This window comes from Microtus pennsylvanicus, chromosome 8 (genome assembly GCF_037038515.1).
Source record: "Microtus pennsylvanicus isolate mMicPen1 chromosome 8, mMicPen1.hap1, whole genome shotgun sequence".
Taxonomy (NCBI): domain Eukaryota; kingdom Metazoa; phylum Chordata; class Mammalia; order Rodentia; family Cricetidae; genus Microtus; species Microtus pennsylvanicus.
This window is the reverse complement of record NC_134586.1, coordinates 105,943,420-105,966,269: the sequence shown is the minus strand read 5'-3', so window position 1 is coordinate 105,966,269 and position 22,850 is coordinate 105,943,420. Positions and strand designations below refer to the sequence as shown.

Here is a 22,850-nt window from a genome sequence, read left to right as displayed (position 1 = left end):
CCTTGTATTTTAATAAAATGCTCATTGCCCAGTAGCCAGGCAGGAAGTATACGTGGGGTGACCAGGTAGGAAGTAAAGGCAGACAATGAGAGCAGGAGGATTCTGGAAAGAGGAAAGAGTCACTCTGCAGTTGCCACCCAGATGCAGAGGAAGCAAGATGATAATGCCTCACTGAGAAAGGTACCAAGCCATATGGCTAACACAGACAAGAATTATGGGCTAATTTAAGAAAGAGATAATAAGAAGCCTGAGCTAGTAGGCCAAGAGGTTTATAATTAATATATACATCTGTGTGTTATTTTGGGATGGAATGGTTGCCAGACCAGGTGAGACAGAAGCCTGAGTCAACATATATGTGTTTACACACACACACACACCAATGATAATACAAACAAGCCATGAATTTGACAGAAATTAGAGTTGAAACATGTGAGCAGTTGGAGAGATTGGGAAAAAAGGAAATGGTGTAATTATATTTTATTAAATAAAGAGTCTTAAATAAAAACTTTAATTGGAAACCTTTTGAAGCACTAAAGAAATAAAGTCTGAATATGGTCAGTATCCAGATACTATCTAGATAATAAGAAAATGTGAAGACAAACAAAATTCTTACAATAAAATAAAGGAGATGAGGTATAAGCAAAATTTTTTCATTTGAATTATATCAGACAGAGTCAATGCTGTGTTATAAACAAATGTCTGAGATAGTCAGATTATAAAGAAGGGTCTATTTGAGCTCACATCCCCTGGTTCCTGGCCCTGTGCATTTCATCCTTCATGGAGGCAGCCCAACATGGTTGGAGCACACAGTCAAACAAAGCCACTCATCCTAGGGCTTGGCATATGACTTATCAGATAAGAATGCTTGCCCAAGAGCCTGTGTTCAGATATATTACACATATTTTTTAAAAACAGACCAGACTTGTGTCACTAAGCCCAGTGCTATAGAAAAAAGAGGCAGAAAAATTTCTAGGACTTCCAGGTAGACAAGACAACTCCAGGTTCAGTAATAGAGTCCAAAATAGAGTAAAGGGGGAGCAGTGATAAAGCAGGATACCCGAAGTTCTCTAATACACACACAGTGCACACACACAGTGCACACACACACACACACACACACGTACACAATGACCATAAATTAAAAGAATTGGAGAAGAAAGAAATGAAGGAGGGAGGGAAGGAGAGAGAAGAGAAGAGAAGAGAGGAGAGGAGAGGAGAGGAGAGGAGAGGAGAGGAGAGGAGAGGAGAGGAGAGGAGAAGAGAAGAGAAGAGAAGAGAAGAGAAGAGAAGAGAAGAGAAGAGAAGAGAAGAGTAACAGAGAGAGAGAGAGACAGAAAGAGAGAAAGAGAAAGAGAGAGAGAGAGAGAGAGAGAGAGAGAGAGAGAGAGAGAGAGAGAGAGAGATCTACTGCCATATGGCCACAAAACAAAATTGAAAGAAGAGACTGGGGTACAACAGTATCCACTTAGTCCAGAGTCCAATGACCTAAAGACTTTTACAAAGCCTCCATCTTAACAGATCTACCACCTACTAATAGCAGCACTTGAGAACTAAAAATTTAACACACAAGCATTTGGGGACACTCAAGGTGCACACTACAGCAAGTGGAATGCAGAAAAAGAAATATAACAACAGGCAACAGTTAATGGGGATAATGTCTTTCATAGGTGCTCTGAGATCACTGGGCAAGGTTACATTCAGACACAGTCATCAAGGAAGACAGGTCGATCCCAAGAATGAATCTGAGATTGTTTATACAAGGAGGAACATACATGCAAGGCCTCAAGGAAGATATTTCTTGCAATTATTTAATTTGTACATGAAAGTAAATGCAGTAAAATAAATTAGTGGGAGGGAGAACATTTATAAAAGGTATCATGAAATCATTGATGCATAATCCAGGTGTGGTGACACACCCCTTTCACAGCAGACTGAGGCAGAGGATGTCATAAACATGAGAATTTGATAACAGCCCGGAAAATAGTGAGACCTTTATCTAAGTTTACTTGAAAAGAAGGTTGATCTAACTGTGTGAAAGTATTGTTCCATCATGGTCATATATATACGTATTTTAAAAAATGGACTTTCCAAGTGGAACAACTGTCCCCACCCCTTGCTCATAACTGCAAAAGGTAAATTAGCCAGGGCAATACAGGAGAGCTCCCCTTGTGATGAGGACAGGGGAGAACTGGCAGGCAAACCAAACTGCTAGCCAGGTCCAGAACCAGGATTATGACTTGGCCCACGCCAACATCCACCCCATCTATGATCAACTGAAGCATATGAAGGAACCTGAACCACAAGACCCAAAGCTGAAGGATCTCCACAACACAAGGCAACTAGAGGATATCCAAGAAGAGTCCTAGTGAGTATATAGCTTCAACGGAGTAGTAGAAAGCAAAGCACTTGGATCAGACCAATGACTCTATGCAGTGAATACTTGCAAGTAAAGATATAGAGACAGGGGTTTACTGCACGATTTACTGTGTCACACTAAAGCTTCCTTGATGAGATTTTTAATTTTTTTCTTTTTCTCTTAAATTTTGTTTTATTTATTTGGGTAGGGAGCAGAGGGCAGATGTGAAAAGACAGGGAAATTAATTGCTGCACAGACTCCTCCCATCATAACACTAGGGCAAATCTGTCCTATTACACTGACAAACATCTTTTGTCTAATTAAACCCTGAAGACACTATGACTGCAAGCACTAGAATAATACTCTGTCCAAGTTACATTTCTAGATACAAATTAGCAAAAGTTTAGTCTGCTACAGTGACCTTTTTGTTTGCACAGAAGTGTCCAAATGCATGGTGAGTTTTGTGCAAAGATCATGCATTTGGAGCTTTCTTATAATATGACACTATATTTAGCATAAAAATAACATACAGTACTCTGTATATATTTCCAGGGCCCATGAACATAAGTTCTCCCTTAGAAAAAAAAATATTTTGTGAGTCCATAAAACCATCGTTTTTATTATTCTTCCAAAATTATCACTTAAAGATTACTTCTCACACCAATTACTGGGCTCAGTGGATTCTTTTCTTTTCAGCTTGATGGGTCAATGCATTCCAGATCAAATTCAGAAAGCATCCCTTGAATCTCCCAGTCTTGGCTAGGCTAACTTTGCTCTCATGGACATTTTCTGTTCTTTTATTTTTCTAAACTCTTGTTGCAATACCAGCAGAGCTCCACGACTCACCTGGATGGAACTCTGAAAGGTAGGTCTGTGCGTCAAAGCCCCAAATCCCCTTTGAATGGCCGGAGAATTGAAGCTGTACTTGACACTTGAAGCAGAACAAAAAGAAATATTAATTTCCTGGCAGAGTCAGGACTTCAAAATGAGAAAATTAATGTGTAGTTCAAGTTTACAAATCAGGAAGACGACACTGGGGAGACATTCAAAGATGACAGCAGCTCTTCCTTCGAGAATATTTCCCTCCTGTTCTTTTAGCCCAGGAGCACATGATTTCCCCATGGGGCACAGAAAGAAAATTAGTCATGAGATTGCCTGTTCTCAAATTAGTAGGTTAAAAGCCCAGATGACTAGTCAGCGTTCCTTCCCCATGAACTCTCTTGCTTTAACCTCCTACCAGCTTACTTCATCCTTATTTAAAGTTTCAACCAAAGTTTAAATCTATGAAAGTTGACTTAAATATGTCTCAAGTCACCAAAGCATTGTATTACATCAGTAGCTTCAGATGCACAACAATTCTATTCAACAATAGGGAGTTTTCCTTGATGTGAAATCATGAGTCCTATGTTAATTGGTTTCTTGTTCTTTTTCCAAAATAGCATGGGGTGTATTACTTGTTAGGCAAATAGAAAAATTGCATTATGCCATTATTTATGAGATATCATATAATTATGAAATGTGTTCAGGTTCCTTTATACATTTTTCCTAAAATTAGCTACTTTTTTCTCTTTAAAGGATTTATTCTTTTTTTAAAAAACAAAACAAACTTTTTTCATTATACATGCCATTCCAAGCTACTTTTTTCTCTTTAAAGGATTTAGTCTTTTTAAAAAAAAAAAACAAAACTTTTTTTCATTATACATACCATTCCAAGTTACCACTCCCTCCCCCCTCCCATTCCCTCTGCATACCAGCACACCCCACCCCCATCCACTCCTCAGAGAGTACATTGCTTGGGGAAGGTCCAAGGCCCTCCCTACTGTATCTAGGCTGAGCAAGGTATTCATCCAAAGAGAATAGGTTCCCAAAAAGCCAGCACATGCACTAGGGATAAATCCTGGTCCACTGCCAGTGGCCCCTGAGTCTGCCCCAGCCATACAACTGTCACCCACATTCAGAGGGACTAGTTTGGTCCTATGCTTGCTCCTTCCCAGTCTGGCTGGAATTGGTGAGCTCCCATTAGCTCAAATAGATTGTTTTAGAGGGTGTACCCATCATGGTCTTGACTTCTTTGCTCATATTCTCATTTCTCCCACTCTTCAACTGGACTTTGGGAACTCTGTCCAGTGCTCCAATGCAGGTCTCTGCCTCTGTTTCCATCAGTTGCTGGATGAAAGTTATATGATGATATTTAAGATATAGAACTCCTCTTTCAGGGTACTTATTTTGTAGTCTGACTTGCCACAGCTTAGACTGTTGTGAGTTTCTTTATTATTGCCATCTACTATAAAAATATGTTCACCTTTAAAATGAAATACTAATCCCATTACATTTGGGAAGAAAGGAACATTTTTAGAATTATTAAAAATTTAGCAAAATATAAACGAGGTGTTTTGACTTATGAATGGTTCCACTGACTTCAACAATAGGCCACAAATCATAGTTACATTATTGTGCAAATAAAATTTAAAATGCTATAGGAAATTGTGGGGGAACCCAAGGTTTACTCAGCCTTTTCAGATGTTATAAGGCAGCTGATGGTGTCATTGACGAACAGCTCTCAGTAACTTAGTAAATCAGTGTCTTGAAAATAATGTGAAAGAAGGAAGAAAGAATATATAAAATTTGTGGACCTACCTAGATTTTTAAATATATTTTCCTTACACATATATAATGTATTTTGGTTTAACCACTTTTTCCTCTCAAACTCCCCTACTGTATGCCCCTCCTAACTCTACATCTTCTTTTATAAACTCACTTTAACACACTAAGCCCAATTATGACTGTCCATATGCTCATGTGTGTGAGGACATGTACCCATGAATGGTCAACATACTAGGGTCCACCTATTTTTTAAAAACTCTCCATGTGCTAACTGCTATCATCTACCTGTAGTTCTCAGCTAGAAGTGAGAACAATAATCCATTTCTCCCTCCGTGCTAGAATGTTGACTTTTATGTGTGTTGACACTCTCATGAGATGTGAAGACATCTACCAACCCCAGATCAAGGGCAGATCAAAATAAGAATACCACCAAAGACCAACTTGGTGAACCAATGACTTTTATTGGTGTAACTAATAGGAATATTGGTGAGAGGTTACTTACAGGAGCAGAAATGACTCAAAGAGCTGCATCACCGAACCCCACCACAGCTCATGAAAGCTGAAAACCTAGAACATACTTCTTAACCTGTAGGCAGCTCATGAAGTTGAAGAGTGTCCTTTCAGCTGATTGGTTTTTAAACCTCTCACAGACGGCTCTGCTTTTGTTTTCTTCTTCTAGGCTTCTCAGCTGATGTGAGCTCCTTTAGGCAGCTGAGTTTAGCTGAGAGTTTCTAGACAATAGTTTGTCTCCAAGTGTCTTGGCCATCCTTATTGATTATGTACATGAGTACAGGAGAGGTCTGGTGAATCTAGTCAGTTCAATGGACTTGCTCAAGCTATTGAGTTGTTTACTCTCTAAACCTAAGGAGTTTCTCTGTATGATGGCGTATTTAACATACTCTTAGAACATCTGGATAGTCACTTCCCTGCAAATACCTTGTGCTTAAGGAGCTTTCCTCCAAGATGGAAAGTTCTATTCTTGAAGAAAACTACTACACAACAATGAAAACTTTGCAGGTCTTGTAGAGGGCAACCGAAACTGCTGTGATTTCAGGAGTATAATAGCATAGCACATCCAGAAGACAGTATCCATGCATCTCTTCCCAACCTTTCCTCCTTACAACCATTTATTTGACCTCTGATTCAGTGATAGTGTTCAAATTATTAGAAGTTATACAATTATGTACCCTATTTGCCAAATGGAATTATGTCCATAGAAGGAGCATAACTTAAGGATACTTTTTAGTAAAAGAAAAAAAATAACTCAACACTTGTTATTCCAGAATAAATCACTTATGAAGTCTCAGTTATTTTCTGGTTACAGTGAAAATTTCTAGAGGATTTGATCCAAGGATGGGTATTCAAGAAAATAAGAAATGACAAAGTAAAACACAGATGCCAAAAGGAACACTAATCCTTGTAAAGAAAGGAATTATATGAAGAAATGATATAATGGACAGAAGAATTAGAAGAAATTGTGAGACTAAGTTTTACTACAATTTATGGTCAAAGACCACAATTGCTAATGCCATAACCCTAGGTTCAACAATCCTAAGTACACAACTATGAAGGCAAGTCCATTGGTCGGTTTCTGGTCACTCTCCCTAAAAGTAGTTTCAGAGCCTTCTTCATATCATTGTTCCTTAGACTATAGATGAATGGGTTAAGCATGGGGGTGACCACAGTATACATCAACGAAGCCACTGCAGTGGCATGGGGGTTTTGGGACACTGCAGAACTGAGGTACACTCCCAGGAGGGTGCAATAAAATAAAGAGACAACAGAGAGGTGAGATGCACAAGTGGAAAATGCTTTGTACTTCCCCTGAGCTGAGGAGATTGCACGTATGGAGGACACTATCTTAGAGTAAGAGTAAAGGATGCCGGAAAGGGGGCCCACAGCCAAGAACATGGCTGCAATATAAATCACTATGTCATTAAGAGACGTATCAGAACAGGCATGGTGTACCACATGATCAAGTTCACAGTAAAAGTGAGGGATTTTCAGGTCTGCACAGAATGACAACCGCAGAACCAAAAGGCTGTGTAACAAGGCATTCAGAACACCTATGATCCAGCATGCTAGAATCAGTAACCCACAGCGTCTTGTATTCATGATGACCATGTAGTGTAGGGGGTGGCAGATAGCCACATAGCGGTCATAGGCCATCACAGTCAGCAGAAAGATGTCCAGTACTGAAAAAAGTAGTAAGAAGTACACCTGAGTGATGCAGTTCGCATAGATGATAACTGTGCTCTGTGTCTGGATGTTCACCAACATCTGTGGGACGGTGGTGGAGGTGAAGCAGATGTCTACAAAGGACAGATTGGAGAGGAAGATGTACATGGGCGTGTGCAGGTGGGAGTCTACAATGATGGCCATGATGATGAGTGAGTTGCCAAAGACAGTCACGAGGTACATGGAGAGAAAAAGTCCAAATATGAAAGGTTGAATTTGAGGTTGATTCTCTGAAAATGCAAGAAGAAGGAATTCTGAAAGTTGAGTGTCATTTCCTTGATCCATGTGTTTGATACGCCTTCTAAAATAAGAAATTTGGAGAAGATTCAGTTACTCATTAGTAACCTAACATCAATGTTTATTTCTTCCTTCATTTCCTTTATTCTTACTTCTTCTTCCCGCCCCCCCCCCCCATTGTCAACCTCCTAGTGGTCACATGTCTGAAAATAATTAACTCTCTCCTCTGGCAGCTAACAACTTTCAATGGCTTTGCAGCCAAGGTTAAGGTCTTATGAAGCCTTTTGGCTTCCACCATGACTGATTTGATCTTGTGTAAGTCTTGTGCAGACAACCATAGCTGTTGTGATTTTATAAGTATAAGGACCTTACTGTGTTCAAAAGGCATGATACCACAGGAAACCCTTCCAATCTTCTGTCTCCTACTCTTTCCACTTCCCCATTCACACTATTCCCTGAATCTTTTGATTTAGATGTGTCATCTTGGGCTAAACATTTTTTAGATGTTTACTGTCCACACTTGGACAAGTTATCATTTCCTATATCATCCTGCATCCACTGAAAAAAAAGAAGCTTCTCTAATGAGGACTGGGAATATCACCTATCAACATAGATATTAATATTTAGACTCATGTTCATACTATGCACATTTAGCACAATAATAACTGCACATTCTTCCCTAGGGACTATGAGCTCACCAAACAAGGAGTTCCTGGTCATATAATTTATATTTTAGGCATGTATCTACTACTGAGGAACTTTGCAAGCGTAGTCTTCTATAGTCATGAAACTTAATTCTGTGTTGTGTAGTTATACCACAAAGAGAGTCCTAGTGATATTTCTGAGTAGAAATTCCCGTGTCATGTTCAATTTGTTCTCAGAGACTTTATATTAAAAAATCACTAATGCTCCTCATCCATCTGTCCTATGGTGGCATGAACAGCATAAAGTTTTCTTCCTCCTGCCCCACACCCACCAAAGCCTGAGATGTGTGTGAGAACTGGCCCAGAGGTCACAAGGGTGGGAGAGTAGTCTCTGCCTCCATCAGCTGCAACACCTGGGAGAGCAGGCCCACCTCTTCTGGGTAACAAAATGGAGCCAATTTGTAGGTGGAGGTGGAGGTAAAAGTTGTAAGTATGGGAGCGCTGTCCCCACTATTCATCTCTGGTGTGGTAGTGTAGAAGGGAGAAAATTGCCCCCTCTCACCTCTTGTCCCTTACCGCCTGCAACAGACAACAGAACTGACTTCCTCTTATCAGCTGCAGCACTCAGGAAAGTGAACCTTGCCCCTCACCTAGGCAGCACAACAGAGCTTTCCAGTGGTTGGAGGTAAGGGTGCCCAACTCTGATGTTGTGAGCAAGGGAGACCTGTCCCCATTACTTATCTGACATGTAATGGAATGAGCAAAGGAGAGATGCCCCATCTCCCAGTCATCAACACCTGAGATGTGAAGGACCTGGTGTTATTCTTTAAAAAAAAAAAATGCTGCAAGATCCCCGCGGCAGTAGGCAGCAGAAATGCTGTAGGTCCCAAATAGTGGCGGCATGAGAACAGGAGGGCTGCCTCTGCTTCTCGCTTGCTCCTGTATCTTGCTTGGGCAACAAAATAGAGCTGGCCTGTGGGTATAGGTGTGGGAGTGCCATCCGTAGGGCACGAAAGCAGAGAATCAGCCCAACCCCTTGTGTATTGCTGCAAGAGGTGAATTACCTGAAACAATGCCGGAGAACTCACCTTTTGATGAATACAGGGGAGCCCTGGCAGGCAGACCATCTCTGCAGCTACCCAGGTCCAGAACCAGGGTTATCATTTGGTCCACCCCAACATCCACCCCGTCTATGATCTGCTGAAGGATGTGACGTGACCTAACCCACAGACCCAAAGCTGCAGGATCTCCACAACACAGAGAAACTACAGAATATCCAAGAAGAGTCCTAGGGAGGGCCCAGCATCAAGATAATAGTAGAAAACAAAGGCCTCGGACCACACCAATGATTCTTTGCAATTAATACTTGCAAGTAAAGATATAGGGATAAAGGGGTTTACTGCATGATTCACTGTGTCACACTGCAGCTTTCATAATGAGATTTTTAACTTTTCCCCCTTTTCTCTTGCATTTTCTTTTATTTGGGGGGGAGTACAGAGGTGGAGGGCAGATGTAAGAGAATGGGGAAATGAATGGGATCAAGATAATGGTGTAAAAGACATATAGAATAAATAAAAAACATTAATAAGAAACTCTTAGATACACTTCTGAAGTGAAAATTAAAAATGTCCCTGGTTGAAACACTATCTAGATAAATATGATAGAGTGAAGGAAGACAAAATACTTTCAGTGTATTGAAGGAGAAGCAGAAGGGGCAAAGTTGAAGTATGAGCTTTATCACTTGGTTACTGATGTGCTGGACACATCAACTTCTCAGACCATCAGCCCTGGCAGCAAGTACCTTTACCTGATGAACGAACTTGCTGGCCCAGTTCCATAACTTCTTAAAAAGGACATTACACAATGAGAGATATTTACATGACCACTAAACAATTAAAGAAGAACAGAGGTAAACAGATTTGTCAGGTGAAAACAATGAAATGAGCTGATTCTCATGATACTAGAAGGAAAAGTAGACTTCTTGGTCACAGGGCAAAGTTCTGCCTCCCATTCTATCTCATGACACCCAGCAAGTACAATAAATGAGAAAAAATTACCCAAAAGCAAAAATAATGCACATTAGACTCTTTAGATATATTTTATGTGTACACCCAAGCAAGCCCTTATTCTAGTGATAATTAATATGCAAAGGTATTTCTTATGGAGGAAATCACAGACCCTTACCCCTTCCTGCTGAATTGGGGGTGGGGATGGTTGGACTCTGGAGTAAAATGGTGATCAGTTGTGTAGCTTTGCTGAAACCACCAGAATCCAATGGATAATTCTAAACCCATGATCACACAGATTGACATACTTAAAGTCATTAAGTCATAGAACAGCAACAATAACAAAAGATGTGGGTGTAGGGAAAGGACTCATAGTGAGAAGAGCAAGCACTGGCAGGGGGGAGACAGGAGAGGGTAAAATTTTCAATAAGCAAATTTTATCACTAAAAAGGTATCCTTAGTGTTGCTGTATAGAATCTTCTGCCAGAACACTAGGACATTTCTATCTTACACAAACATACTTTCTCTAATCAATCCCTGTGGACACCAAGTAACTTCATCCCCTGCTACTCCCATGACACTTCTGGATCAACATGTCACATTATCTTTAATAATGTATAATTGACTCAGAGACATATATTTATCATTCTGTGTCATATGAAGATAAATAAATCACACATGTTTGTGAAACTTAAACTTCACTTAAATGCAAATCACGAATTAATGAGAACCAAAAGCCACAAGACTTGTTGAAACAGACCTGTCCAGAAAGGCAAAGGCCAGCCCTGGTAACAGACCCACAATCATAGCTACCAGAAAGACTGAGGCAGAAGGATCACAGGTTTAAGGGATAAGCTATGAACATTTTAGTTTTGTCTTTTTGACTTTGTAATCTTGAGCTGCACTTTTTTTTTAAGTCATCCCTGGCTGTAAAGCAAGGACAAGCCTAGCCTAAATGATTTACTGAGACCATCTCAAAGGGTTTGATAACTCACTGGTGGGACATTTGCCTGGCATATATGAGATCTTGGACTTAATATCAAGCACAGAATTATAAAAGACCAAAGATACAGCAAGGATTAACACTCATAGATGAAGTGAGGGTATGTAACAGGCTATTCAGTCAGTCACATTCTGCTGGGGCAGAAAGACAGTATATGTGAGCATTAGCAACAGTGAATAAAGCCAAAGACAAACACAAACAGCATTTTTTCTTTCATATATTTATATAATCTAGAATTAAAAAAAGTAGAAGGAAGTGCAATGGGAAGTACTAAGAAGACTATCAAATGTGATGGTAGAGTCACAAGAAAGAGATGAACAAGATAGTAGCACATTCTACACATGTACAAACATGTCACAGGTAGACCCAGTGTGTTATATAATTAATATTTCATAAAATGTTGGGACAATTAGGAGGAAAGAATATGTCTATCACTCTGGACCTCACAAAACTACATAATTTCTCCCCAAACACACACACACACACACACACACACACACACACACACACACACACACACACACACACATACACTGGACTATCAAAGAGAAAAGGTGCTGGGGAAGTCTAATCTGTACATGTGAAAGAATTCTGTTTTGAAGTGGAATAAACACATCATTTCTACTTAACAAATGTAAAGGATATGCATTATTTGCAATAGAGGAAGTAAACAGGTTTTAGAAAAAAGTCACAAAAATTGTTTGTATTCATCAGTAAGGAAATGACAGCAAGCAATCTTTCTAATATAACTTTTCCACTTTTTAATATGACTACAAAGCTTAAAATTCATGAACTTTTGCAACAGTGCAGACATTATTCACCTGGGTCTTTCTTATTAACAGGACATTATGTTCATTTTAAACATAAAAGGCATGAAGTGTATATAACTTTACAATCAGTGTTTTTGCTATATATGTTCCATAATTTCCAAGGTCAAGGAACACAAGTTCTCATTTATATGGAAATATTTTATGAGTTCATAAAGCCATCCTTTTATAATTATCCTTCCAAAACTGTCACTGAAGGATTAATTCTCACCCCAATTACTGAGTTCAGTTTTCTTTTCAGTTTCATGAATTGGTACATTCCAAGACCAACCCAGAAAGCCTCCCTTACGTCTCCCAGTCTTGGCTAGGCTAACTTTGCTCTCATGTATGTTTTCTGTACTTCTACTTTCTGAACTCTTGCTGCAATACCAGCAGAGCTCCACGACTCACCTGGATGGACCTCTGAAAGGTAGGTCTGTGCATCAAAGCTCCAACTCCCTTTTGAATGGCTGATGATGGAGAATTGAAGCTGTACTTGACACATGCAGGACAAAGAAATATTAATCCCCAGACAGAGTTAGGACTTCAAAATGAGAAAATTAATGTGTACTTAGTTTACAAATCAGAAAGACTACACTGGGGAGACAAAGATGACAGAAGTTTCTCCTTTGAGAATATTTCCTTCCTGTTATTCCAACCCCTGAGCACATGATTTCCCCATGGAACATTGCTCTGTACAGAAAGAAAATTGGTCCTAAGGATTGCCTGTTCTCAAATGAGGAGGTTAAAAGCCCAGATGACTAGTCATTGTTCCTTCCCCATGAACTCTCTTGATTTAACCTTCTACCAGCTTACTTCATCTTGATTTAAGGTTTCAACCAAAGTTTAAAGCTATGAAAGTTGATGTAAATATGTGTGAGGTCACCAAAACATTGCTTTACGTTGGTGGCTTCAGAAACACCCAATTCTCCTGTTCATCAACAGAGAGAGCTCTTTGCCCTTCATTTGAGACCATGGGTTCTAAGTTAATGAGCTTCCTTGTGCTTTTTACAAAACAATGAGGGATGCATTCCTCATTAGGCTAGAAGAAAGAAAGAAATTTATGTCATTATTAATGAGTCCTCTGATAATCATTATGTGCATTTTGATCCCTTGAACAATTTTTGAGATTAGTCATTTATCAGCAGTATCTTAGTAATCCATTTACTAAATTGGTGGAAACCTAGCGCACTGGAATCTATGAGGACGATCATAGTGAAGACTCTTAGTAATGGAAGATTCAGAGTATGAACTGGCCATTCTGTAACTAGGCAAGGGTATCATTAGGACACCAATTCGGTCACAAAGCCAATGACCTACAATTTTTCCTATCTGCAAGATGTGCAGGGGTAATGCTGGCACCGAACTGGAGGGCGTAGTAAATCAAGGACTGGAGGCCACACTACAGGAGGGGGCCAGCGCTTGACACTGCCTGGATGGCCAGGAATCAGAGGCTGGATAGCCCAGAGACCTAGAATAGAACCAAACAGGACTGACAAGAGGTCAATGAAATGAAGTGATTCCTACTAATATTCTGTGATTCTCATAGCCCAATCATCATCATCACAGAGATTTTATCCAACAACTGATGGGAGCAGATACAGAGACCCACAGACAAATGTTAGGTAAAGTTTAGGGAACCTCATAGATAAAGGAAGGTGGGGAAGGTTGTAGGAGCCAGTGTTGTCTGGACACCATGAGAACAAAATCCATAGAATCAACTAAACAAGGCTCATAGGGGCTCACAGAGATGAGAATGAGGAGACAATCATGGTGATTGTATGGGTCTAAGTTAGGTCATGTATATATATAATGGTTGTGTAGCTTGGTGATCTTGTGGGATTCCTATCAGTGGGAGTTATAGTGTCTTTGACTCTAATCCACACTCCAATTTCCTTTCTTTTTCTTAGCATGTATTTTTTGTATACGACCACAGGCTTTATTATAATACTTTCATACACACATGCAATGCTCATTGGTCATATTTACCTCTTTATTATCTAGTTTTACCTGTATCTCTTAATAGATAATCTCTAAATATCACTCCTTCTACTTCCATATGTTTTTTATCTATATTCAGCATATGAGAGAAAATGTATGCTAGTAGGTTTTCTGAGTCTGGTATGTTTCAATTACCGCAATGATCTCCAGTTCTACTTTTCTGCCAATGACATAATTTCATTTTTCTCTATGGATGAATAAACTCTTTTCTGTGCTTAAGTCACCATTTATTTAGGCATCCATCCATTGGTGGGCATTTAAACTGACTCCATTAATTGTATATACATGTACCTCTATTGTATATTGCCTTGATTGCTTTCTGATATGTAGCCAAGAATGGCATAACAAGATCATTCCCTTATACTGATTCCTAGAGTGGCTGAGCTAGTATATGTCTCCACCTCCAGATATATGTGCCTTTCCCCTCAGCTAGAAACCCAACATTCAATAAGCTGATGAAGGAAAATCACAAAGTCAGACTGAACTGTGGAACAATGAGACAGATGGGTAACTAGCCACTCTGTGTAACACTAAAAAGCAAAATGTTAACCACTGTTAAAATCACTGCCAATGTTCTCTAAATTTATATCATGAACACTCCTTCTGGTATTCATTTTTCCGTAAATAAGCAGAATATGGGGTAATTTGACCTCATAATCCATAGGTGATGGAATTTTTTCTTTGTTTCTCCAGTTGCCTTGGGCAATGAACTTGGACCATGCTAATAGCCCATCAGTCTACCGTTACATTAACTGATTCCCCTAGCTCCTGAAAGGACAAATAGAACTCTATAAAACATTTATTTTCTGAAAAAGACTCACTATGAGTCTTTGACTGGCCTGCAACTTGCCTTCTCAGACATTTGCCTGCCATTTCCTCCTAAATACTGGGATTAAAAGTGCTTAGCCCATACCCATCTTGCCTGACTCATTTGTATTCATGTCCCTATATCAAACTGTGAGTTTCTTTGAGATAAGCTTACTCTTTTCTTCTCTAATTGTTCCTATGATTCTAAACATATACTCAACACCTTACTTTTTAATATTCAAAATAGGTAAAGACCAGATGTGGAAGTCATTCTCTAAGATCTCATGATAAGAAAAAAAGCCACATTCACACAAGAGTTTCAGTTTGACAGCCCAGAGTGTATAATTTTATATGTTATAACAGAAAATCATACATCTGTTTTTAGGTATTATCAAAACTAACTCATATATCAAAAAGAACATTGCAAATATAATAGAAAAAACACAAAATGAATTTATTTGAGTAGAAAAAAAGGAAAAATAAACCACCAAGAGCTATCTGTGATGAGACATGTAGTTGAAGTAAAGGAAGATAATTAATTGATGGTCTTCACCTACTGGAGAGCCTCTTTTGTCCATAGTCTTCATCTGTCCAATTTTCCCCCTGTACTTTCCCAAAGCCAATACAGTAAGGACAATGGAAGACAAATGATGAAATTTTTCTTAATGAAAATTAATGAAATTAATTAATTAATGAAAAATAATGAAATTTGCTTATTTTTCAGATTATAATAAACTCACATCATTTCTCTGATGTGGGATTCCTCTCTGTATGCTGAGAAAACCATTGGTTAATAAACAAGTTGCTTTTGGCCTATTGCAGCACAGAACAGGGTAAAGTAGAAACTCCACGTAGATAGGGGAGGAGAGAGTAGGCAGAGAAATGGAAACGCCATGTAGCTGCTGGAGGAGAAAGATGCCAGCAACCACCTGGAACCTTACCGGTAAACCACAAGCTTTGTGATAAGATATAGAATAATACAAATTGGTTAATTTAAGATGTAAGACCTAGCTAGGAAGGTGCTAGAGTCATTGGTCAAGCAGTATTGCAATTAACATTTTCTGCTTAATTATTTAAGGTCTGGGCAGCCAGGAACAGACAAGCAGTCTTCACCTACAGATTGGCGGCCCAATGTGAAGCTGGCTACATCCACATAAGACCTGAGAAAGCTTGGAATGGAATTCTAGACACAAAGTTAAGCATGGCTTCTTGGTAGCCAGCATTTTTTTTTTCAGATAGGCTCTATTTGCTGGTGGTGAGCAGGAACGCCACAGCTCCTTTAAGGAAAGGCTTGCTGACTCAGCATGAGAAATGGCAGCTTCCTGATTTGGGCAGCACAAACTCTGGCTCTTTCAGGAGGCCAAGCACTTGAATGGGGTTTGTGGGCAGCATGCTGCAAGTTACTTGGTAGCAGCATGGGCCAACTGGTTACCAGAGTTGAGGTAGTGAATGAACCTCTGCTATGTTGGACTGGGCAGAGCCAAAAGGTAAGGCAGCCTTAGTCCTAGCCATGTTGCTTAACATTTTAAGAAGTGGTCCTGATCAGAAAAGGATTGCAGAAATGCAATAAAGACAGACTCAGATGAAAAAGACCTCTGAATGCATCATGGTGTTGGATAAATATATGTACGCTTGAAAGAAAGAAGAAAAAAGTATAGAGAGTAATAAAAAGAAGTAAATAATTTAAAAAAGTCTTTAAAGAGACAGAGTACAGAGAGTCATAGATTAAAGGAGTAAAAAAAGCCACATAAATATGGTATATACACAGAGAGTCTGGATTGTGTATATTACTGTGTTTTCTTTGACATTTTGACTGTGAATGAGCTAAGTACAAAAAGACATTTTATCGTATGAGCTGCTAAGCTAAACCAACATCTATACTTTAAAGTATCCTGACTTGAAAATTTGGGTCTAAAGATATTTGCTTTGGAAAAGAGGTTCTGCTTTTGTTTCCACAGAGAATGAGAACCTGTGGATTCTTTCCAGACTAGTGTTGTTTGATGGACTAAGACTCCCTGAAAGGTCTCTGAGAACCCCCAATTACTTCACCCAACCAAAGGCAGGAAGCAGTTTGTAGAGAACTATGCCAAAATTCCCAAATATTGTTTATAAATTTACATTTAAAGGGAGATATGAAAATGTTATGCAAAGGACATGGTCAACAAGACAAAATAACAGCCTACAGAATCAGAAAAGATCTTCACTAACCCCACATCAGACAGAGGTCTGATCTTCAAAATATACAAAGAACCCAAGAAATTGGTCATCAAAAGAACAAATAATCCAATAAAAAAATGGTGTACAGACCTAAACTCTCAATAGAGAAATCTAAAATGGCTGAAAAACACTTAAGGAAATGCTCAACATCCTTAGTCATCAGAGAAATGCAAATCAACACAACTCTGAGATTCCATCTTACACGTATAAAAATGGCCAAGATCAAAAACACTGATCGCAACTTAATCTGGAGAGGTTGTGGGTTGAAGGGAACACTCCTGTATTGCTGGTGGAGTGCAAGCTGGTACAGCCCCTTTGGAAATTGCCCAGTGTGGCAATTTCTCAGAAAATTAGGAAACAACCTTCGTCAAGATCCAACAATACCACATTTGGGTGCATATCCAAAGGATTCTCAACCATACCATAAGGACATGTGCTCAACTATGTTCATAGAAGAATTGTTTGTCACAGATATAACCTGGGAAACAACCTAAATGTCCGTATGACTGAAGAATGGATAAGGAAAATGTGGTATATTTACACAATGGAGTACTACACAGTGGAAAATAATAATGAGATCTTGAAATTTGCAAACAAATGGATGGAGCTAGAAAACATCATATTGAGTGAGGTAACCCAGACCCAGAAAGACAACTATTATATGTACTCACTCATAAGTGGTTTTTGAACATAAAGCAAAGAAAACCAGCTATAATTCACAGTCCTGTAGAACCTAGACAACAAAGAGGACCCTAAGAGAGACATACAAGGATCTAATCTACATATTAAGAAGAAAAACACAAGATCTTCTGAGTAAATTGGGAGCATGGTGACCATGGGAGAGGGTTAAAAGGGAGGGAAGAAGCAGAGAAAAATGTATAGATCAATAAAATCAATTTAAAAAGATAAAGTAGACATAAATATTGCAACTGTAATTCTTCCTTGATACCTGTTTTGTTATATGTAATTTTACTACATTAAAGTTAAAATTTTTCCTTTTTATGTAGACAGAAAAGGGGAGGTGATGTGGGATTTTCCTCTGTATGCTGTGAATCCCATATGTTAATAAAGAATCTGCTTTGGGCCTATTGCAGTGCACAACAGGGCAAGGTGGGAATTCCAAGCATATAGAGTAGGAAAGAGTAGGCAAAGTCACGCAGGAGCCATGTAGCTGCCAGAGATGAAAAGTGCCAGCTGCCACCCAGAACCTTACTGATAAACCACGAGCCTCATGGTAAAATATAGGATGGTAGAGATGGGTCAATTTAAGATTCAAGAGCTAACTAGAAATATGCTAGAATCTTTGGCCAAGCAGTGTTGCAATTAATATAGTTTCTATGTGATTATTTCAAGTCTGGGCAGCTAGGAATGAATGATCAGTCTCTGCCTACATTTCCCTTTTCTTTACTTCTTCCAAACACTCCTATATATTCTCTTGTAACATGAGGGCCTGCTTGTTGGGGTTTCTGTCCTGCCCAGTTCCCACAGCTGATAAGCCCCAAAGAAAATCACACACAGGTCTACATAAGTTATAAACTGATTGGCCCATTAGCTCAGCCTTCTTATTAGCTCTTATAGCTTATATTAACCCATTATTCTTACCTATGTTAGCCACATGGCTCAGTACCTTTTTCAGTGGGGTGAGTCACATCCTTCTTCGGCGTCTGGACAGGACTGTGAGAAGAGCTTTCTTTTTCCCAGAATACTCCTGTTCTCGTTGCCCCACCTATACTTCCTTCCTGGATACTGGTCAATCAGCATTTATTTAAAATATAATTGACAGATACAGAATTGTCCCCCATCATTTTGCCCCCTTTTTTAAAACAAAAGAAAATATCCATAGTCCATTTTTTGGGAATGTGGGCATAGTATTCTAGGCTACTTCCTGTTGGTTGGGGGTGCTGATAATCTTATGGGGACCCAAAGAAAATTTTGAATTATGATCGAGTCTTGACTGGAGTATCCTGTGAGTCTTGATCATCTCAGGCAGCAGTCTTGAACCTGTTCTGGATATAGAACTCAGACATGCAGGCTATCTGTTCCTACCGGAGATTTCTCAGGTGGTCTTCCTTGATCAAACCTGATTTTTCCTAACTTAGAATGAATCCACAGCCTCTCATTTCCTGTGGAAACAAAAGCAAAATCTCTTCCCCAAAGTGACATATCTTTTGACTTCCATTTTGAAGTCAAAGTATTCAAAACACCTATTTTGGATTAATTCAGCAGCATATATAAACAATTATCTGTTGCTCCTTCCTCAGCATTCAAACAATTCAAAGAGAGCATAATAACATACAGTATCAAGATTCTCTGTGTATTTTCCATCTTCATGAGGCTTTATTTTAAACTCTATTTCTTTTATTTTTAATTTTTGGATTTTTGAGACAGGGTTTCTGTGTATCTTTGTCCTAGAACTCACTCTGTAGACCAGGCTGTCCTTGAACTCACAGAGATCTGCAGGTCTCTGCCTCCCCAGTTCTGGGATTAAAGGTGTGTGCTACCACACCTTAAACTCACAGAGATCTGTCTGTTTGTGCCTCCCAGGCATTGTGATTAAAGGTGTGTGTTACCACAACTTGAAGTCACAGAGGTCAGTCTACCTCTGTCTCCCAAGTTCGGATTAAAGGTGTGTACCACCACACCCAACTACTCTCTTTCTTTCTTCTTTATTTAAGGACTTTAACCTTTTTTTAAGCCTACATATATTTTTAACACACTGTAAACCATTTAGAGGTTTTCTTCATCTTTGAATCTCTCTTTACTGTATATCTCTCTTTTTCTGACCACGAGTCTTTAATTTACTAAGCAATATGGATAGGATTAAAGCCATGACTTTGGCGGCTGGATCCAGCTTATTCCTTAGCTTTCCAGCCTCATGACAGAGGTACTGGCCATAGCCATGTTTATTGCCACAACTCTATCGCATTTCAAGGTCTCTGCCAGCAAGCAAGCTGTGGCAGTGTGTTCACAAACCACATTCAAATGTTCTGTAGTCAGACTGTCTGCCTGAAAGAGTCAGAGTTTTTCCTGGCAGGATGGCCCAGAACGCCGACATTTTAAAATGGCACAGCTGATCACTTTTCCGCTCTGACTTGCACCTTCATCCCACCTAGGATCATGGCGACAGCTGAGGTACTGAACATTGGGAGAAAACTTTATGAGGGTAAGACAAAAGAAGTCTATGAATTGTTAGATAGTCCAGGAAGAGTCCTCCTGCAATCCAAGGACCAGATTACAGCGGGAGATCCAGCCAGAAAGAACCACCTGGAAGGCAAAGCTGCAATCTCCAACAAGATCACCAGCTGTATTTTTCAGCTGTTACAGGATGCCGGTATCAAGACTGCTTTCACCAAGAAATGTGGGGAGACTGCTTTCATTGCACCCCAATGTGAAATGATTCCAATTGAATGGGTGTGCCGAAGAATAGCAACTGGATCTTTTCTCAAAAGGAACCCTGGTGTAAAAGAGGGGAATAAGTTTTACCCACCAAAAGTGGAGATGTTCTTAAAGGATATGCCAATAATGATCCACAGTGGTCTGAGGAGCAACTCATTGCTGCACAGTTTTGTTTTGCTGGACTTGCTATAGGCCAGACTGAAGTGGACATCATGAATCATGCTACACAAGCTATTTTTGAAATACTGGAGAAAGCCTGGCTGCCCCAGAACTGCACGCTGGTTGATATGAAGATTGAATTTGGTGTTGATGTAACTACCAAAGAGATTGTTCTTGCTGATGTAATTGATAATGATTCTTGGAGACTCTGGCCATCGGGAGATCGGAGCCAGCAGAAAGACAAACAGTCTTACCGTGACCTCAAGGAAGTAACTCCGGAAGGACTCCAGATGGTAAAGAAAAACTTTGAGTGGGTTGCAGATCGAGTGGAGTTGCTTCTGAAGTCAGACAGTCAGTGCAGGGTTGTAGTGCTGATGGGTTCAGCTTCTGACCTTGGTCACTGTGAGAAAATTAAGAAGGCTTGTGGAAACTTCGGGATTCCATGTGAACTCCGAGTGACATCTGCCCATAAAAGAGCAGATGAGACGTTGAGGATTAAAGCAGAGTATGAAGAGGATGGTATACCTACTATATTTGTCGCAGTGGCAGGCAGAAGCAATGGTTTGGGCCCAGTGATGTCTGGTAACACTGCATATCCAGTTATCAGCTGTCCCCCCATCACACCAGATTGGGCAGCTCAGGATGTGTGGTCATCTCTTCGATTGCCCAGTGGTCTTGGCTGTTCAACTATACTCTCTCTGTAGGGATAAGTCCCGCCCCTTAGGGAGCGTGTTCGCCTTGGGCTAATGTTTGCCTATAAATTTGGTGAGCATGCTCCCAGCCGTTGCTTCTGCTGTCCTGGTCTCCACGGGAAGGGTGGTTCTGTAAGTCTATTTCGCCATTAAAGCTGTATATATATTTTTACAATCTGTCTGCATTCCTTTACGCTGTTACATCTCTCCAGAAGGATCCGCCCAGTTTGCGCTCAGATATTTGGGCTAAACAATCATTTGGTGTGGGCCAAACTTCTAGCAAGCATATTGAACGTGGATATCTTTAAAGCAAGCTGACAAGAAAATCAGAGAAAGCAATTTGTACAAAAAAAAAAGAAAGAAAGAAAAGGAAAGGAAGGAAGAGAAAAAATTTACCTTTTAGGAGAAAAGTTACACATTCCTAGTTTGGATTTTGATTAAAAAGGAAAGAATTCAAACAAAATGATTTCACATCAGAGAAATCAATTCAACTAACTACTGAACAAATCATCCTCTAGATATCACCCACTATATGGTCATTGTTGGGCAGTTGTGTAACATTAGCAAAGAAATGTTCTTTATGGAGTTGGAGCTATGTCTCTGTGCTTAAGAGTCAGTGTGGTTCTCTTGCAGAGGACTGAGTTTGGTTCCCAGCATCCGTGTGGAATAATAATCACCTGTAACTTCTCATTATTTCTAAATGCTAATAATGACTTTATATAAATCAGTAGTTACTACTTGATCTTCTATAGTTCACTATTTGAAAATTAAAATATTGCCCCTCCCTTCCTTGGTGGCAGAGCGCCTCCCTGCTCTGCCTGCTTGGGAGCTGGATCCTAACCCAAAGCGGAGGGTAAAGGGGAGCTCAGTAGCTCCTTTGTCCCCATAGCCTGCCTGCAGCAAGCAGGGTGGGCCCTTTGTTTGCGAGCTAACCAAGCAGCACGGAGTTTCGATCTGGGCACCTAGTGAAACATCATTGTGGTGAGTGAGTGCTGCGGCACCCGGGAACAGCCCGCCTACACTTCCTGCAGCAAGCAGGGTGGGCCCTTTGTTTGCGAGCGAACCAAGCAGCACGGAGTTTAACCAAGCAGCACGGAGTTTCGATCAAGGCACCTAGTGAAACATCATTGTGGTGAGTGAGTGCTGCGGCACCCGGGAGCCCGCCTACACTTCCTGATCAACCTACAGGGCTATACTGCCCAGTACCTCCTCTCTCTTCCTATCCCATCCAGCTTACATCCAGATCCTCCCACCCCCTGTCTCCCTCCCCCCCCCCTTCCTTGGTGGCAGAGCGCCTCCCTGCTCTGCCTGCTTGGGCGCTGGGTCCTAACCCAAAGCGGAGGGTAAAGGGGAGCTCAGTAGCTCCTTTGTCCCCATAGCCTGCCTGCAGCAAGCAGGGTGGGCCCTTTGTTTGTGAGCGAACCAAGCAGCACGGGGTTTCGATCTGGGCACCTAGTGAAACATCATTGTGGTGAGTGAGTGCTGCGGCACCCAGAAACAGCCCGCCTACACTTCCTGGTCATCCTACAGGGGCTATACTGCCCGGTACCTCCTCTCTCTTCCTATCTCATCCAGCTTACATCCAGATCCCCCCACCCCCTGTCTTGCTCCATCCCTCCCTTCTTGGGCGGCAGAATGCCTCCCTGCTCAGCCTGCCTGGGCGCTGGGACTGAACCCGAAGGTG

At 40.3% G+C, this 22,850-nt stretch overlaps 2 protein-coding genes across 2 annotated transcripts; one reads left to right on the top strand and one right to left on the bottom strand.

Moving 5' to 3' along the window:
- Positions 1–6,523: 6,523 nt before the first annotated feature.
- Positions 6,524–7,483, bottom strand: LOC142855656 (olfactory receptor 7A17-like). The gene has a single exon (XM_075982112.1). It carries the CDS (start codon positions 7,481–7,483, stop codon positions 6,524–6,526), a length of 960 nt encoding a protein of 319 aa, XP_075838227.1.
- A 12,517-nt stretch (positions 7,484–20,000) lies between these two features.
- On the top strand, positions 20,001–21,599 carry LOC142856605 (bifunctional phosphoribosylaminoimidazole carboxylase/phosphoribosylaminoimidazole succinocarboxamide synthetase-like). Its single transcript, XM_075984292.1, is given in 5 exon segments — positions 20,001–20,430; positions 20,433–21,167; positions 21,370–21,393; positions 21,396–21,459; positions 21,461–21,599. Coding segments are annotated over 5 exon segments (1,326 nt in total). The 5' UTR covers positions 20,001–20,036; the 3' UTR covers positions 21,570–21,599.
- The last annotated feature ends 1,251 nt before the right edge of the window (positions 21,600–22,850 follow it).

Excerpts from the sequence above, each read along its gene's own strand:
- LOC142855656 (XM_075982112.1), bottom strand. The coding sequence starts at position 7,483 with ATGGATCAAGGAAATGACACTCAACTTTCAGAATTCCTTCTTCTTGCA.